The 16,420-nt window shown below is 50.9% G+C and overlaps 1 protein-coding gene and 1 long non-coding RNA gene across 5 annotated transcripts; both read right to left on the bottom strand.

Moving 5' to 3' along the window:
• Positions 1 to 1,364: 1,364 nt before the first annotated feature.
• LOC141569184 (uncharacterized) lies at positions 1,365 to 11,296 on the bottom strand. Of its 4 annotated transcripts, none has more exons than XM_074321426.2 (7): positions 10,724 to 11,296; positions 10,306 to 10,429; positions 9,261 to 9,311; positions 8,250 to 8,464; positions 7,471 to 7,541; positions 7,067 to 7,171; positions 1,365 to 1,720 (listed from the first exon to the last, which is right to left on the bottom strand). In XM_074321426.2, exons 1-7 carry the CDS (start codon positions 10,886 to 10,888, stop codon positions 1,546 to 1,548), a joined length of 906 nt encoding a protein of 301 aa, XP_074177527.2. In that variant the 5' UTR covers positions 10,889 to 11,296; the 3' UTR covers positions 1,365 to 1,545. The 4 variants fall into 4 exon arrangements, with proteins under 4 accessions (XP_074177527.2, XP_074177526.2, XP_074177525.2 ...); XM_074321424.2 differs by having other exon boundaries at positions 1,367 to 1,720; positions 10,667 to 11,296; XM_074321425.2 differs by lacking the exon at positions 9,261 to 9,311 and having other exon boundaries at positions 1,366 to 1,720; positions 10,667 to 11,296.
• An 873-nt stretch (positions 11,297 to 12,169) lies between these two features.
• LOC148757286 (uncharacterized) lies at positions 12,170 to 15,776 on the bottom strand. Its single transcript, XR_016022448.1, has 2 exons — positions 14,514 to 15,776; positions 12,170 to 12,929 (listed from the first exon to the last, which is right to left on the bottom strand). It is a non-coding gene; the product is annotated as an uncharacterized LOC148757286 (long non-coding RNA).
• Between the last annotated feature and the right edge of the window lie 644 nt (positions 15,777 to 16,420).

The raw sequence follows: 16,420 nt of genomic DNA, 5'->3' as shown, positions 1-16,420 counted from the left end.
CTCGCGGGGAACTGTGGTCCCTGGCGCCGAGCAGGTCCGTTTTGTCCGGAGTGAGCTGCCTCCACCTCGAAGCCGCATATTCTTCGGGGGTCTGTCCCCGGAGCGCCTCGCCTGCGGGTCCAGCTCCAATCAGTGCCATCCCCACTCAAAACCCGCCCTGGTTTGACCTGGGTTCTCAGGTCTTTTAAGTAAAAGTCAGCCTGGAGCCTTAAGTCCCACCAGCCTTTGCCCCATCTCTGCTCCCTTCCGTGGCAGAGGCCTCCAAAGCGACGTCTACATTTGCTGTCAACACACTCACCTCCCAGTTCTCTCCACCTATACCATTCCTACCGCCAACAAGGTCTTCTCTTGAGCGGCCCAGGGGCAGGTGGCCATCAAGCCTGAAGGTCAAAAGCCCTCCCTGATCCCTTCTGTCTCTTCAGAGGACCCTTACCTCAATCAGATCATTATGTTGTGTGTCCCAGCCTACGCCCTGGACCTCTGTCAACACACAAGCACTGGTTGACCTTCCCCAGGCTAGTGGCTTTAAATTCCTTTTGACTCCCAAAACTAATATAGCAGCGCTCCAGATTCCTGACCTCTACTCGGGAACCCACTGATCTCAAATTTAACGTGTCTCGTCAAAGCAGAATTCTCCAATCCATTACTCCCCACAATGGTACCACTATCCACCTAGTGACCCAAAGCCAGTTGTCCTTGCCTTTCTCACCTCATAGCTGGCAGCTGGCTCCTTCTCATTTCTAGGTTTCAACATAAATGTCACCTCCTCAGGGAGACCTTCTCTGACCACCCGCCCCATACATCTCCATCTCAGTTCCCATAGGGCTTATCACAACTTGTAATCTGTATGAATTTGACCTATGCACTGGTTTACTTACACACACACACACACACACACGAGAATGGATGTAGTAAGCTCCTTAAGGGCAGAAACCCTAACTGCTTGATTTAGTATCTCCAGTCCCAAGCAAGGTATGGGGCATACACAAAGGTTCAGTGAATATCTGCTAATGTCCAGCAGTTATCAAGCATTTTGTGAGGACTCACACCTCACATAAGGTTTGATTCTAAGGTCAGAGTGAGGCAGTAATGAGTCACTGTCTTTGAAATTCCTTAGGGAAGCGCAAAGTTGGAAACTGACACACCAACTCATTTTCTTCCAGGGAGGGAACAGCTCACTGATTCTAAACCTGCACCCAGATAAGGCTTGTGTTTAGGGGCCAGGTGTAGGAAAAATGGTAGACTTGCCTCTCAGTGGGGGTAGAGGAGCCACAGAGTCACTGTGGGGGAAGAGTAGCACTTTCTCCTCACTCATTTCTCTTTCAAAGTGCACATGGCAGAATTCCCATGTTAGAGGGCAAGCAAAGTAGCGCTGACCTGACCACCTGCTGCATGCAGGCTTGGGCCTCAGGATGGCACTACCCTAACAACCTGTTCAGGCTGGAGGGAGCCCATTGGATTACACAGCCCCTAGAAAGCCCAGGACAAGGAATCCACGTCCATGGGAACTTTATTCATTCCTCCGCATGGTCTGTAGGGAAGAGGTTATGGGCCCCTCTTGTGGGGCACAGACTCTGCACTGCCAGGGTCATTCTCTGAGTCATCTTTAGGTCTGGGCACAGGCTGGAACTTGAGGAGGACAGGTGGAGTGAAGATGGAGGCCTTCACAGGAGGGGATGGTATCTTCTCGGTGTTGCGGGAGTCACTACAGGCCGAGGTCCTGTGCGGGAGATAGCCAAGATATGTCCATGAGGTGGGACACCAGCACACAGGGCCATACGAGGTACGCTTGACAAACCCCCAGGTTGTGGGATGGCTCTCAACACGTTTCTACTTCCAGAAATCTCTCCTATGGATGTTTGTTCAAGGCTGTTCATTGCAGCAATGTTTTTATTGTGAAAATCTAGAAACAATCTAAATGCCCATCAGGAATCAAGGTACAGCCACGCTGTGAACTATTCCACAGCTGTTTAAGGAATGAGGTAGGTCTGTATATTCCAACAAGTAAAAACTCCCCTGTGGTATAGTAATGGAAAAAAGCAACTTGCTGAGAAGTACATGCAATATGACCCTGCTTTGGTTAAGAAATTAATGTGTGTGTGTGTGTGTTGGAAGGGTACACACAAAACTCTTAGCAGCAGGGGACTCATATTTTATGTATGCATTTCTGTATTATGGACTTTTATCCATGGAATATGTTCTGCTTTTGTAAACTTTTAAAAACCAATTTAAAAATAACCCACTTTTGGTGATGGCATCATGAGAGCACAGTTCACTCAGAAATCAATACATAATAGAGCCTAACTATTGTCCCTATTAGTGAAATATTTCAACAAGCAAGAAGGGTTGAGTAAATGATGTTCCATCCACACAATGGAGCATTTTGCATCAATTGTTATTGGCAAATTTAAAGGTATTTTTAATAACAAAGGAAGAAACATATTCAAGAGCTGGCTACAAAACTGCCAAACAGGATGCTCCCGATTATGTAACAAGCTACTGTATGTATACATATACATGTATCCACAGGAAAAGCCTACATCAAAAGACAAATATATGGTAATAGCAGTTAATTCTGGCAGTGGGAATCAGAGTGACTGGTGTCTTTTTTGTGTAGTTTTCAAATTGTCTACAGTAAACACATATTGCTTTTGAATCTGAAAAAAGGTAGTCCTTTTGAAAACTGTTCATACCCTTTCCCTTGTAATTCCACCCCAGAAAATTAATCTAAAATTCTGGAACAGTTCAGCACATAAAGTTGTTAACTCCAGCACTAACTATACTAGTGGAAAGCCAGATGCACCTCCTGTGTCTCCCAGTGGAGTTAAATAAGCGATGGCACTACATGCACCAGATGTTTGTTACACAATCCATGAAGCTTGTGTTCAAAAGACTGTCAAGAAGTGTACAGCTCACCAGGGCCTTAATGTTAAATGGCAAAAGAAAAATAAAATGACACTGTCAAATTGAATCACAGCTTTTAAAACTATGCCTAGCAAAAGCTAGGAGATGTCACGACAGAAATGTCCTGATAATGACCTAGCCCCGCTGTGTGGCTCCTGTCCTGTGAGGACTTAGTGTGCTCAATAATGCTTTATTTTTCAATTTCGCTTTGAAACAACATGACAAAAGTGTTTGCTGCTGACCACGCATTCTCTGTAACTCAGCAATCAGTCACCTTCCTACCCTTCCATTCCACCTCCTTCTGATCTGATAGCCTATTGCTTCCACTTAGACATCATTTATGAATCTACATAATCATCTTTAAAATTTTAATTTCTGCATAATATTCCATAATTACATGAATACACATGTAAGCTTTTCCCCGTTTTTTCCCTTTTCAACTAATATTGCCATAAACATTTTTATACACATGCACATATTTTTCCCCTTAATCATCTCCTTGGGGCCAGTTTCTAGGATGAAAACTACTAGATCAGAGAACTTGAAAAATTCTGTGGCTCCTGACATATTTTGAAATATCGTTTTAGTTTAACTAGTTTCAGTTGTACCAAACAATGTAATAGTTAGACATTTCACCCCTTACAAAGTGATAAATCCCCCTCCCCCAATCTATTGCCCCTCTAACATCATATATATCTATTATAATTCCATTGACTCTATTCCCTATGCTGTACTCCATATCCCACGACAATATATATGTATGTGTGTATATATATATACACACATACATATATATGTAATTATAGTTGACATACACTACTATTCAGCTTCAGCTTCAGGTGTACAGTGCAGTGGTCAGGCATCTATACCATTCATGAAGTGGTCTCCCTAATAAGACATGTGCCCATCTGACACCCTACAAACTTTTTACAACATTATTGATTATATTCCCCAAACTGTCTTTCATATCCCCGTGGCAATATTGTGCTTTCTAATCCTCTCCCCTTCTCCCCCCTCCCCACCCGTCTCCCATCTAGCAACCATCAGTTTTTCCTCTATATCTCAGACTATTTCTGTTTATTTTGCTCATTTATTCAGTTCGATATATTGTTTTCCAAAAGGAATAAGTCTTAAACTTTCGTGCTTCAAAGAACATCAAGAAAGTGAAAGACAACCCACAGATGGGAGGAAATATTTGCAAAACATATGTTTGGTAAGGGCCTTGTATCTATGATATATAAATATGTCTTACAAGTCAATAATAAAAAGACAATACGGTTTAAAAATGGGCAAGTATCTGAATAGATATTTCTCCTTTAAAAATGGGCAAGTATCTGAATAGATATTTCTCCAAAAGAAGATACATAAATGACCAATAAGCACAGGAAAAGATGCTCAACATCATTAGCCATCAGGGAAATGTAAGTCAAAACCAAAATGAGATAGCACTTCACGCTAGAACTGCTAAAATAAAAAAGACAAGTGTTGACAAGATGTGGAGAAATTAGGACCTCATATACTATTAGTGGGAATGTAATATGACGAAGCTGCTTTAAAGAAGTTTGGCGGGCCGGCCCGGTGGCTCAAGCGGTTAGAGCTCCGTGCTCCTAACTCCAAAGGCTGCCGGTTCGATTCCCACATGGGCCAGTGGGCTCTCAACCACAAGGTTGCCAGTTCAATTCCTCGAGTCCCGCAAGGGATGGTGGGCTCTGCCCCCTGCAACTAAGATTGAACACGGCACCTTGAGCTGAGCTGCCTCCCGGATGGCTCAGTTGTTGGTTGGAGCGCGGGCTCTCAACCACAGGTTGCCAGTTCAATTCCTCGAGTCCCGCAAGGGATGGTGGGCAGCGCCCCCTGCAACTAAAATTGAACATGGCACCTTGAGCTGAGCTGCCGCTGAGCTCCCGAATGGCTCAGTTGGTTGGAGCCTGTCCTCTCAACCACAAGGTTGCCGGTTCGACTCCCGCAAGGGATGGTGGGCTGTGCCCCCTGCAACTAGCAACGGCAACTGGACTTGGAGCTGAGCTGCGCCCTCCACAACTAAGACTGCAAGAACAACAACTTGAAGCTGAACAGAACCCTCCACAACTAAGACTGAAAGGACAACAATTTGACCATTGCTCCCCAATAAAGTCCTGTTCCCCTTCCCCCAATAAAATCTTTAAAAAAAAAAAAAAAAAAAAAAAAGAAGTTTGGCAGTTCCTTAAAATATTAAACACAGAGTTACCATATGACCCAACAAGTCCACTTCTAGGAGTATACCCAAGAAAACTGAAGACTATGTCCCACAAAAACTTGTATACAAATATTCATAACTATTCATAATAGCCATAAATTGAAAACAACTCAAGTGTCCATCAACTGAGAATGGATAAATAAAGTGTGGTATATCCATACAGGGGAATATTATTAACCATAAAAAAATTCAACCTGGGCAGCCAGATGGCTCAGTTGGTTAGAGTGTGAGCTCTCAACAACAAAGTTGCGGGTTCAATTCCCCACAGGGGATGGTGGACTGCGCCCCCTGCAACTAAAGATTGAAAACAGCAACCGGGGGGGCCGGCCCGGTGGCTCAGGCGGTTAGAGCTCCGTGCTCCTAACTCCGAAGGCTGCCGGTTCGATTCCCACATGGGCCAGTGGGCTCTCAACCACAAGGTTGCCAGTTCAATTCCTCGACTCCCGCAAGGGATGGTGGGCAGCGCCCCCTGCAACTAAAATTGAACGCAGCACCTTGAGCTGAGCTGCCGCTGAGCTCCCGGATGGCTCAGTTGGTTGGAGCCTGTCCTCTCAACCACAAGGTTGCCGGTTCGACTCCCGCAAGGGATGGTGGGCTGTGCCCCCTGCAACTAGCAACGGCAACTGGACCTGGAGCTGAGCTGCGCCCTCCACAACTAAGACTGAAAGAACAACAACTTGAAGCTGAACATAACCCCCCACAACTAAGATTGAAAGGACAACAATTTGACCATTGTTCCACAATAAAGTCCTGTTCCCCTTCCCCAATAAAATCTTTAAAAAAAAAAAAAAAAAGAAAAAGAAAACAGCAACCGGACTTGGAGCTGAGCTGCACCCTCCACAACTAGATTGAAGGACAATGACTTGGAGCTGATGGGCCCTGGAGAGACACACTGTTCCCCAATATTCCCCAATAAAATTTATTTAAAAAATTCAACCCATAGAGTGTACACTACCAAGAGTGAACCCTAATGTAAACTATGGACTTTGGATGATTATGAGGTGTCAATGTGGGTTCATAGCTTGTAACAAATGTACCTCTCTGTTGGGGGATGTTGATAGCAGGGGGTGCTGTGCGAGGGGTGAGGGCAGGAGGGCATATGGGAACTCTGCACTTTCAGCTCAACTTTACTGTGAACCCTAAACTACTCTAAAAATGTTTTTAAATGATGCATACTACAACATAATGCCAAGTGAAAGAAGCCAGACACAAAAGACCACATATATTATGATTCCATTTATATGAAATGTCCAGAATAAGCAAAACTATAGAGCTAGAGTATAATTCATGGTTGCCAGGGTCTGGAGGGGAGAATGGAGGAGTGATGGCTAAGGGGCTCCCTTTTGGGCCGATGAAAATGTGCTAAAATTGTGGTGATGGTTTCATAACTCTAAATATACTAAAAAAACATTGAATTGTATACTTTAAATGGGTGAATTATATGGCATGTGAATAATAGCTCAATAAAGCTTTTTTTCTTTTAAAAAAACAGCTTTATTGAGATAATATGCAATGAAACTGCCAATCTAAATCATATTTTGGAATAACACTCAATGACATAGGAAGTACTGAACAACTATTAGGAAAAAAAACAGGTGTTTTTTAAAAACCCCATATTCTGTAAATCCCTGCTTTGCAAAACACACATGTATATAAATCATAGGGCTGCCCACAAGTGATACAACTGTTCCCTCCTGTTGGCCCCTGGGCTGTTTGTTTCAGATTTTCACCATTGCGAACACTAGGGAGGGGAGTAACTTTTCCAGCAACCCTGATTATATTAGGGTTCTTCCAGGTAGTAGAAGGGACCATCACAAAGAACATTTGGTCAGCCCTCGGCCTCACCACCACAATGCCAGTTAGAGGTGGGGCAAGGGCTGAGCCGGGATGGTGTCTGGCCCGGGGGAGGCTCCGAATCACGCTTACCAGGGGAAGCCAGGGCAATGGAGCATGTGCGCACTGTTTCCAGGCAGGTAGGAGAAATGGAAGCCTCCAGGGTTGAGGACCAAGGGGGTCACATCAACCATGCGGCTGCAAGACAGGGCAGAAGTGGGGACGTCAGCTCTGGACTCCTCCCAGGCATGGCTTCCCCAGCCTCGGTGGGCATGCCTCTCACATGGGACACCTCTGATATGGGCACACGGACTCCCTCACACAGAGCAGATCTCTGAGCCCGGACTCCTCCCCTGGACAATGAGAATAACCACTCAGGACTGTGGTGAGGATTAACTAAGGGGTGGGGAGGAAATAACAGCTGAGCCTGGCACATGGCATGCTCCCCAAAATGCTCCCTTTTCATTTGCCTCAAGCCCAAAATAAATTCCTTTCACCTCTTTGGGTTCAATGACTGGCCAGTCCAATTTAATTTCACTTCAGTACTTGAAATTTCCAATTTCTCCACCTGTAGGAAATAAAGGTAATCTCAGAACAAGTTTAGGGGCCTCACTGCGAAGAAAATCACCTTATACAAGAACTATTACTATATGACTTTCAATCAGCAAATATGTCAGGCTCATCCTGTGTGCCCACCTTGAGCTTAGTGTTGGGGAGCAGGGAACAGGATGGGGGGGGGGCTAGGAGCCAACTGAGGAGGTCCTAACCTAGCCTGGGAGACAGCAGGCTGGCTGGAGTGAGAGTGCAGGATAAGCAGGACTCAGCAGGGCAGACAGTTAGGAAGGGCCCTGTAGAGGCACTTAGAGGGCGGGGTGGAGAATGACACCCACAGGGAGAGGCAGAGGTGGGGCTGAGTCCTTGTCGGGGGGACCCGTGGTTCTCCGCCAGTCCTTTGGCAGCCCCAGATTCCTGCATGGTGCACTTGGGGCTGCCTTGTTCTGCTGAGGCCAAGCAGGTAGAACTCTGTGCCTTCAACCACCACCTGACTCGTCAACCAGAGCGGCCCCCCCCCCTTATTGACTTTATCCATTGCCATTCTATCCAAAACTTTGCCTAGTCTTAAAAAGTTTCCTACTGCTTAAAAATAAAAGTTCTTTAAAATAAAGTTCTGAGAGCCACTGCTGTGGAACCGGGAGAGCCATTGGGGTGGCTCTGAGCAGGGGGACAGTGTCTGCCCCTCCCAGGGCCACAAGGAGGGAGTAATGCATCCACTGACCGACTTGCTGGGTAGCGGAGGAAAGGGGCCAAAGACCCTGGGCATAGTGTAGACAGGGGGTGATGGTAGTGGCACCACAGAGGCCATGGTAGTGGCAGGTGGTGGCAGTGGTGGTGATGGCAGCAGTGTTGGCAGGCACGGGGAGGTTGACCGGTCCTGCAAGAGGATGGGTTCTGGTTTCTTCCGTTTTAGCTTCCTTCTCTTCTTCTTGGCATCTGTGACAAAAGGTGCCAGTGAGTGCCTACCCTGCAGCCAGACCAGGGTAGAGTGGGGGCCAAATATGGTGGTGTGGGGTCTTCACACACTCTCTCCAACAAGGAGGGGAGGTAGCCCCCACTCCAAAGCACATAATGCCTAGAGCCACCAACAAGCACCATCTCACCAACCCCACAATTGCCCCACAGGAAAAGGGTACTTTCATTTCTATCTTACAAGTGGAACTGGAAGCTCCAACTGTACAAGGCACAGCAGGATCCACGAGCAGGCTGTCGGACTCTGAAGGGCAGAATCTCATAGGAAGTGATAGAGTGTCACTGCCAAGGAGGGCTGGTCGTGGCCTGAGCAGATTGGTCTGCTGCCCACCCTTCCCCCCCAAGCATCATGGAAAGCTCCTGAATCTGCCAGTACCCTCAGGAGGGTATCCAGGCCCTGGGCAGTGAGCCCACTGACTACACCCAGCTCCAGGGCCATGCTGTGGGTGTGCAAAAGGACCTTCTGTGAGAAAACCCACGTGGAAGAGGTCTCGCAGGGAGGGGTGGGACTCAGGGAGGGAATCTTTTGAGTGGCAGGACCCTGTTAGGTCTTCCTCACGTATTCAGAGTCTGGCTATTTCTACTGTTCAAAGTTGAAGACTACCTGCAATGTGGGTGTTAACAAGCTCCTCATACAGCCGATCAGAATAGCTCATCTAGAATGACAATAACCAATGCCAGGGAGCACTATCCTGAAGGCTAAGAGCCTGCACCTCAGCACAACCCAGACCTGAGTTCAAGTCCAGACTCCATGACTTACTATGTGACTTTGCACATGTTGGCCAACCTCCCTGGGCCTCTGCTTCCTCTTCTGTAAAACAAGGATAAGTAACATCAATGCTACCTCAGGTCTGGTAAAAGCTACAAGTGCTATGCATCTTGTCATCGGATGAAATGGTGACGTGGAGCATTCACACTCAGCATCACAGAAAGTGAAACCCCCCCAGGTGAGCTGGGCCTTCCCATGTGATGCAGAAGAAAGTAGCTTCACCACTAGCATAGTCTATCACTGAACACAAACACACCAAAAGAACTGAACCCAAATCTAATCAAGGCTTTAGAGCCACTGTCCAAGAAATGTAGGCAGAGAGGGGACAAAGCTACCACCACCAGTGACCATGACAACAGATGTAAACCCATAAAGTGGGGTACCCCAGAGGATAACACCGTTCTTCAATTTGATGGCAGGGAGTGAAAAGTGAGGGCATCCCATATCAAAAGGGACTTCAGATGTGGCTATGGATGCTCATTGGCCATCCCTGTGTGGTCACTAATATGGCCCCCTTTCATTTCATCCTCACAAGTGCCCCAATGTGGACACAAATTATGGGGTCCCTCTAGTGAAAAGGAACCTAAGAGGCCTATCACCCAAACCAATGTGTGAGCCTTGTTGGGTCGGGTCCTGACATGACAGACCAAGTGTAGACTTTTTGTGGACCATGAGGGAGACCTGATTATGGACAAAGTATCAGCTAATATTAGGGAATTGTTGTCTATATCAGCTATAACATTGTGATTATGTCAGAAACTTTGTTTTAATTAAGAAGCATTCTAAAGTATTCAGGAATACAGTGATGGCTAAGCTTTCCCTTAAAATGCTCAAAAAAAGAAAAGGGGGTAGAGAGAGTGAAACAAGCATGGCAAGATGAGGCTAATTGCTGAAGCTGGGTAACGGGTCCTCAAGTGTTCAATGCAGTCTCTAGTTTTGTGTATGTTCATTTTCATAATGAAGACTTTAGGACCAGGGACACGGGGTCGAGTCAGGTTTACTGGGTTACTTGATCCGGGCAGAGGTTGAGCCTCACCCTGGGAATAGACATGCACGCGGTGGATGCGCCTCTTCAACTGCTCCAGCCGCTGGTGCATCTCCAGGGCGCCCATGCTGTTGCAACAGTTCAGCTCCCCCTGGATTGCACAGAAGAACTTCGCCTGCGACAACAGCGGAAGAGGTAGGGCAGGAGGAAGCTGGATGGGTGAGACGCCCGCTGCTGCACTCCCCAAGCTGTGCTGCCTCGGGCTTCACCTGGCAAACCCAGCCAGGCCCGACGGCGCCTCCCTCCACCTCCGATCCCGCTCGGCTCTCGAGGACAGCCGGCAAGGGTGGTGACAACACCCGCCCTCGTGGTCCCCACTCTACCCCCCCGCAGCCCCGCCGGCGGCCCGCACCCAGAGAAAGGAAAGGAGCCCGCGCCGCTCGCACTCGGCCTGCTTGCCCATGCGCACCACCCTCTCGGCCAGTGCCGGGTTGCGGTCCAGGCTGCGGAAGAGGCGGCGCAGCGAGCGCTCCGTGTAAGTCGCCGCCTGCCTCTCGAAGTCCTCCTTGGAGATGAGCTGGCAGAATGTCACACTCTGGGGGAACTCGGGGTCGAACTCGTCCAGGACCTCCATCCCGGAAGGGCTGCGGGCAGGCCCGGGGCTGCCTGCTGGTGGAGTGGACGTTAGGGCGCGACAACCCCACCTTCCCCTGGTCGGGGGAGAGGGGCGGTTCCCGAAGGCCGGGGCTAGTCGGGGTCGCACCCACTCTGACCCCCACAGCAGGTTCCCTAGGTAACTGCCGCAGCGGCCCGGACCGCTCCAGCCAATCCCACGGAGATCGCGGGCCGGACCAAACTCGCGAGATGGCCGCACGTGACAATGCCCGCCGCTCTGGGCATGCGCCCTCCCGTCTTCGACGGGGCGATCGCCACTGAGTGGGGGCCCGGCTTAGGGCCCCACTGGGAACTTAGTGTCCGAACTCTTACCCTCACCCATCGGCCCGTCTCCAGCCACTTCCCATCCTGGATGCGCCCCTCCTCATGGTCTGTAGCCTCCCAATCCTCCTTCCAGAGTCTTGCCCCCCACCCCCACCCCCGCCAGACAACGCCCCAAGGATTTCATTATGGCCGGAACTCTTCCATCCCCGGAGTTTTCCTCTCCTTACCCTCCAGCATCAAACCCACTCCTCTCCAGCTTATGTCTTCTCTTGTCACCTTCATAACCATTTCTTTGCTCTATACTCGCTGTTGCAACTTCACCGTCATCTCCACCCCCAACTTATGCGTTTTAGAAGGCCCCTTCTCCACCATACCATCTTGGAAGTTCCTACCCCAGAACTGACTTAACCTCTGGCCTGCGTTGCATCTCAGGCTCAGACCTCCCTTGAGCTCCAGACCCACATCCAGGGTCCACTGGGGACGTTTCTTGGGCATTTCACGCTGAACACATCCAGATTGGCACACAGCTTCTTTCCCCCTCTCCTACTTGGTCAGTGGCTGACACCACCACCCACCCCAGCCACTAACACGGTGGGTGCACCCTGGACTGCTGCCTCCCTGTTCCCTCCACATTCCAAAATCAGCCCTGAGATCCATGGAGTGCACCTGAGAAGTATGAGGTTTTTCACCTCCCATCACCAAACAACCAGCCTTCTAGCCCCATCACAGAAGGTGGCACTCACTTCATCCTGCTTTGGGGACAACCAATTAAGATCTGGCCTGTATATTTGCCTAATGGTGCAGACAGATACACCTGGGTTCAAATATACATTCTGCTTCCTGACCTCATGTAACTTACAAAATGAGACTTTAGAACACAGTGCCTTTTTATAAACAGGAGAAACATCCTCTGAGGGGTCAAGCAGACCCATGATTAACCCCTACCGCCGCCCCCATCATGTTATGCTAATATTACTTCACACTTTATGTATGTTTATTTGTATTTTTAAAAAGTATAATGGGCCCCTCCTCTGTGCCCAGCACTGCCAAGAGATTAAAAAAAGACATGGTCTCTACCCTCAGGGGTTCCTGATCTAATGAGGACTTCAGCCACAGGGAGACAATTTCTATTTAACAGGCTCTGCTGGAGGGACATTGGATGCTGTGGATCCCAGAAAAGTCTTCCCCTAGGAGGGAACATTTGAGCAGTCCTGAGTCCACAGCTACATTGGCAGGTGGGGGTGTCTCTGGCCAGTGGGTACAGAATCTGCTCAGAAGTAAGGTGACCACCTCTAGCCATGGCACCTGGAACTCAGGGGAAGAGAGGACAGGCCTGAGTCAAGTGGCCTTGGGATGGAGGAACCTCAGAGGGTCAGGCCTAGGAGGCAGGGGAGCATGTATCATTGCCCCTTATCCTCCCCATGGACGCCAGGGCTTCTACTCCTAGGGTGGGGGTGAAACTGGTATCCCAATGTGCTCAGCCAGGGGTCAGGGGTACTCCCAAAAGCCCATCTGGAACCTGGGCCTCCTCATAAGGAGACAGGCTTGAATGACTGTTACTGGGCACATAAAAACCTTGGGCATTGTGTCACGTCCTGATGGTGGATGTAGCATCCTTGCCAGTATGCCTGGGCCAGGCTCCTTGGCAGTTCAGCTCTAATCCCCCAAGTCCAGCTTAGTGTGAGCATGCCAGGCACCTCACAGTCCCTCTTGCAGGCTCAGGGCAGCATATCTCCCTGTAAGAGAACAAGATGGTGTAGTTGGTGGGCATCACCTGCAGGCTTTATATCCCTAGACCCCCCGCCCCCCCAACACCACCCCCCCCCCCGCCCCCCCAGATAATGCTGCTCTTGGTGAGAACCCAGGAGAACATTCTCTCCAGAGCCTGGTTCTCCCCAAAGCCTTCAAGGAGGGCTGGGTCCAGTTCACTTCCACATGGTCAAGGGTGAGCTGTGTCTGAGCCAGGCCCAGACAGACCCTCTATGCAAAGCAGTGGGCCTCTATTTTTCCATAAGGCCCTGACCAAACCTGGAGTTCACAGGCTTACCCAAGGTGCTAGTATGAAAGATCCTCTTCAAACCAGACCTCTGATTCCGGGGCCTCTGCCCTTTCACCTGTCCAGCCTTGACTCAGATGGAGAGCTTGTGAGGCAATCTCCCAGCTCTGCACTCATCTAATCCTCTGATAGAGGGTCCAGCTCAGCTCCGGACCTGTGCCTAACTGCTGGGAAGTGGAGTGAGGCAGCAAAACTCCCTCTCCCCAGGCGCTGTGGGTGGTGGGCTGGACCTGACCGATGCCCTTTCATCATTGCACTGCCTCCCAGCGGCCCACAGTAGTGCAACAGGGAAAGAGTGTCGGGCAGGCCTGCCAGCGCCTCTCCCGGTGGTCGGTGGGGATCTGAGACCTGAAATGCAGGCCCACTGGGGCGGGGCCTCCGCCTGGGGGAAGGGTGCCCTCTGACCCCAGAGGCCCAGGCCTGGCCAGGATCTCAAGTTTCCATGGAGAAGGGAGCCAGCAGGGCAGGGGGAAGGGAAGGGCCTGCAGGCCCAAGGGGCCCAGGCTGGGGAGAAGGTGGTGGAGGTGTGGGGGAGGGGGTCCCCAAGGCTGGTCCCAGATGCTTTGACAATATCATTGCACTGCTTCTCAGAGCAAAGTAGTGCAACCTCGTCAGAGCACCTGCGGCCAGCAGGGGGGACCCCACCTCCCCCAGTTCACGCAGGATGGGAAGCTCAACCTTGGGTGGGTGGGGCTAGAGGCCCTGTCCTGGACATCAAGGCCACGAGGGGGAATTTTAGCGGGGCTGCAGTCCTCCAGGTCCTCAGGACCCTAGGGCATCCGGACCTTCCTCAGCACGCTCCAGATTGCGGTGGAGAGACCCCAGACTGAGGGGTAACTCCAACCGCGGTGCGGGAGCGGACGGGGGAGGGGGCGCACACACAAAGGAGAGGGGCCCGCGCTCCACTGCAAGCCGAAGCCCACAGGCGCCCGGAGCGGGGGTGGGTACAGCTCGAGGACATTGCGCCCTCATCCGGCCCGCGGCTCCGGGAGAAGGGTGGTCCCACTCGGGGACGACGCACCCCTGAGGGCTCAGGCCCCCATCCCTGGCCCCCAACTTGCGCTTCGCGTTGTCTCAACAGATTCACTGCCCCGCGGCCCAGAGCGGCTCAGAAGAACAGGGGTGATGGGGGATTCCTGCCCTTCTGGAGTCTCCTACCCAGAGAGGCGCCCGGAGTCCGGGCTGCGCGGCTCCGCGGCTCCGCACAGTCCGGCCAGGAAGAGCCGCCCTGCTTGCGCCAGCCACCTCGGACCCTGCTACTCACGCGGCGGGACACCCCTTCCGCCCTGGGCCGGGGAATGATGCAGAAAGTTAGCGGGAGAGAGGTCCCGCAGTCGTCCACCCCCGTCGTCTCCACCAGAACGATCCCGCACCTCGTGGCGCCGTCTTGTCCCCAGGCTCCATCTTTAACCCTCTGACAGTCGGCGGGGCCGGACCCCCGGCTTTTTAACATAATGCCGCGCTCATTGGCCGGCGCCGGCGCGGGGCTTCGCCTCCCGCACGCCGATTGGCTGAGAACGGAGCTATTTCAAAATAGCCTCCCTGCCGGGATTGGTCCGGCGCGGACCGAGTCTCGGGCTCCGTGGTTTTAACAATGAGTTTTACAGACACTTTCTCCCCATTCATAACTTATCAAAAGGAACTTTGCCCGCCTTTTCTCAGCTCCAGCGTCCGCGAGTTTTCTACCGGCGCGGACGAGAGCACTTGGAAGTCCGGTGGGGGGCGCCGGCGGAGCAGCTGAGCCCTCAGGGGAGGGGGCTGCGACCTTTGGAAAACACCCGAACTCGCGCTTTTCAAGCCTGAGGTGGAGCAGGGTCCCAAGCTGCTTCATTTTGCAATGCTGATATTGCTCCCTGTGCCTCCCAGATTGAATATTCGGCTGCAGTGGGCTTCCTGGCTTTGGTGGGCCCCTCTCCCCCACCCCCCACACGCACACCCTGCGTCCAGCTTGACCAGAGTGGGCTTTGCCGGAAGCCACCCGGGCAGGCCTGGACTGCAGAGACCGCGTCCCGGAGTCGGTGGAGCCTTGTGGGAGGTACGGGAAAAGGGTTGTCGGCTTGGGTCCCTGGGGATTGCGATCCACTTTGTGGATAAGCATTAAGTGCGACTCCTGGGCTGATGACCTGGAAGGATATATACCGCCTTGCCCTCACATAGCTGCATGTGTGTGTGTGAGTGTGTGTGTGTGTGTGTGGGGGGGGGTGTCTTAGGCTGCTGTGCATCTGGGCCCCCTCCTGTATTATTTTCTAAATTCGACGGCTGAGAGCAAATGTTTTTGAGGCAGGCAGATCTGGGTTTGAATCTTTACAAACCTCTGCAAAATTAAGAAAAAACTTGAACCTACTTTATAGGTTCAATTATTTGGCGCTGGGCATGCCATGGACCTCAAGCTGCCCATGGATGGGGCTCCCATACTGCTCACCGGTAAACCTACTTCGCTGCCAGGAGCAAAGGAGATGCTGTGTAAATCGTTGGTCCAGAGCCTGGCATTTAGTGTTCAATAAATGAGAGCTCTGCTGCTGCTGTTGCAGTTTTAATTTTTGGTCTTGTCCTGCAATCGGAATCGTTTTACCTGCTCCCACCTTGGTTTCCCAAGGATTCGTACATGCTCTGCAGTTTGATTCTGCTCTTAACACTCAGTATTTATGTGTGTGTGGTGGTATGAGGTAATAGGCAGCGGCAAAAGGGACTCACAGCCGAGGGGCCAGGGATGGACCAGAGTATCCCATTGGATCTGCAGTGTGGTCCACACTGTTGGTGCCCTGCCCACAGTCCTTTGGCACTCAACTCTATGGAAAGGATGCTCACTGCCAGCACCTGTGGTTCTGCTTCAGGACTTCCCCCACCTCGCTCCCCGGCTGTGGAATAAAGTCCTCAGTCACACTTTCCAATGTACAGGGCAAGTGGGAAGTGCTATAGAATAATTAACCCACCTGTCCAGGACCCTCAGCCAATGAGGGCAGATACTTGGGTTGGATGATACACCCCACTTCCTTGCCCCTTGGGTGGTATAACTTTGACGCATGCTCTACACTGGGTCCCAAAACTCCTCAGTGGGATTAAGCTCCAGTTGCCCACAGGGGTAACTTGCTCAAACAATGCAAACTTCACCAGCTGCCTTGCTTTCTGTCTCCAGTTTTCTGCCCCAGTGTTTTCTGGGATCACATCCTG

This window comes from Rhinolophus sinicus, chromosome 9, assembly GCF_057876585.1.
Source record: "Rhinolophus sinicus isolate RSI-liver-muscle chromosome 9, RSI-T2T, whole genome shotgun sequence".
Taxonomy (NCBI): domain Eukaryota; kingdom Metazoa; phylum Chordata; class Mammalia; order Chiroptera; family Rhinolophidae; genus Rhinolophus; species Rhinolophus sinicus.
This window is presented reverse-complemented; position numbering and strand designations above follow the sequence as displayed.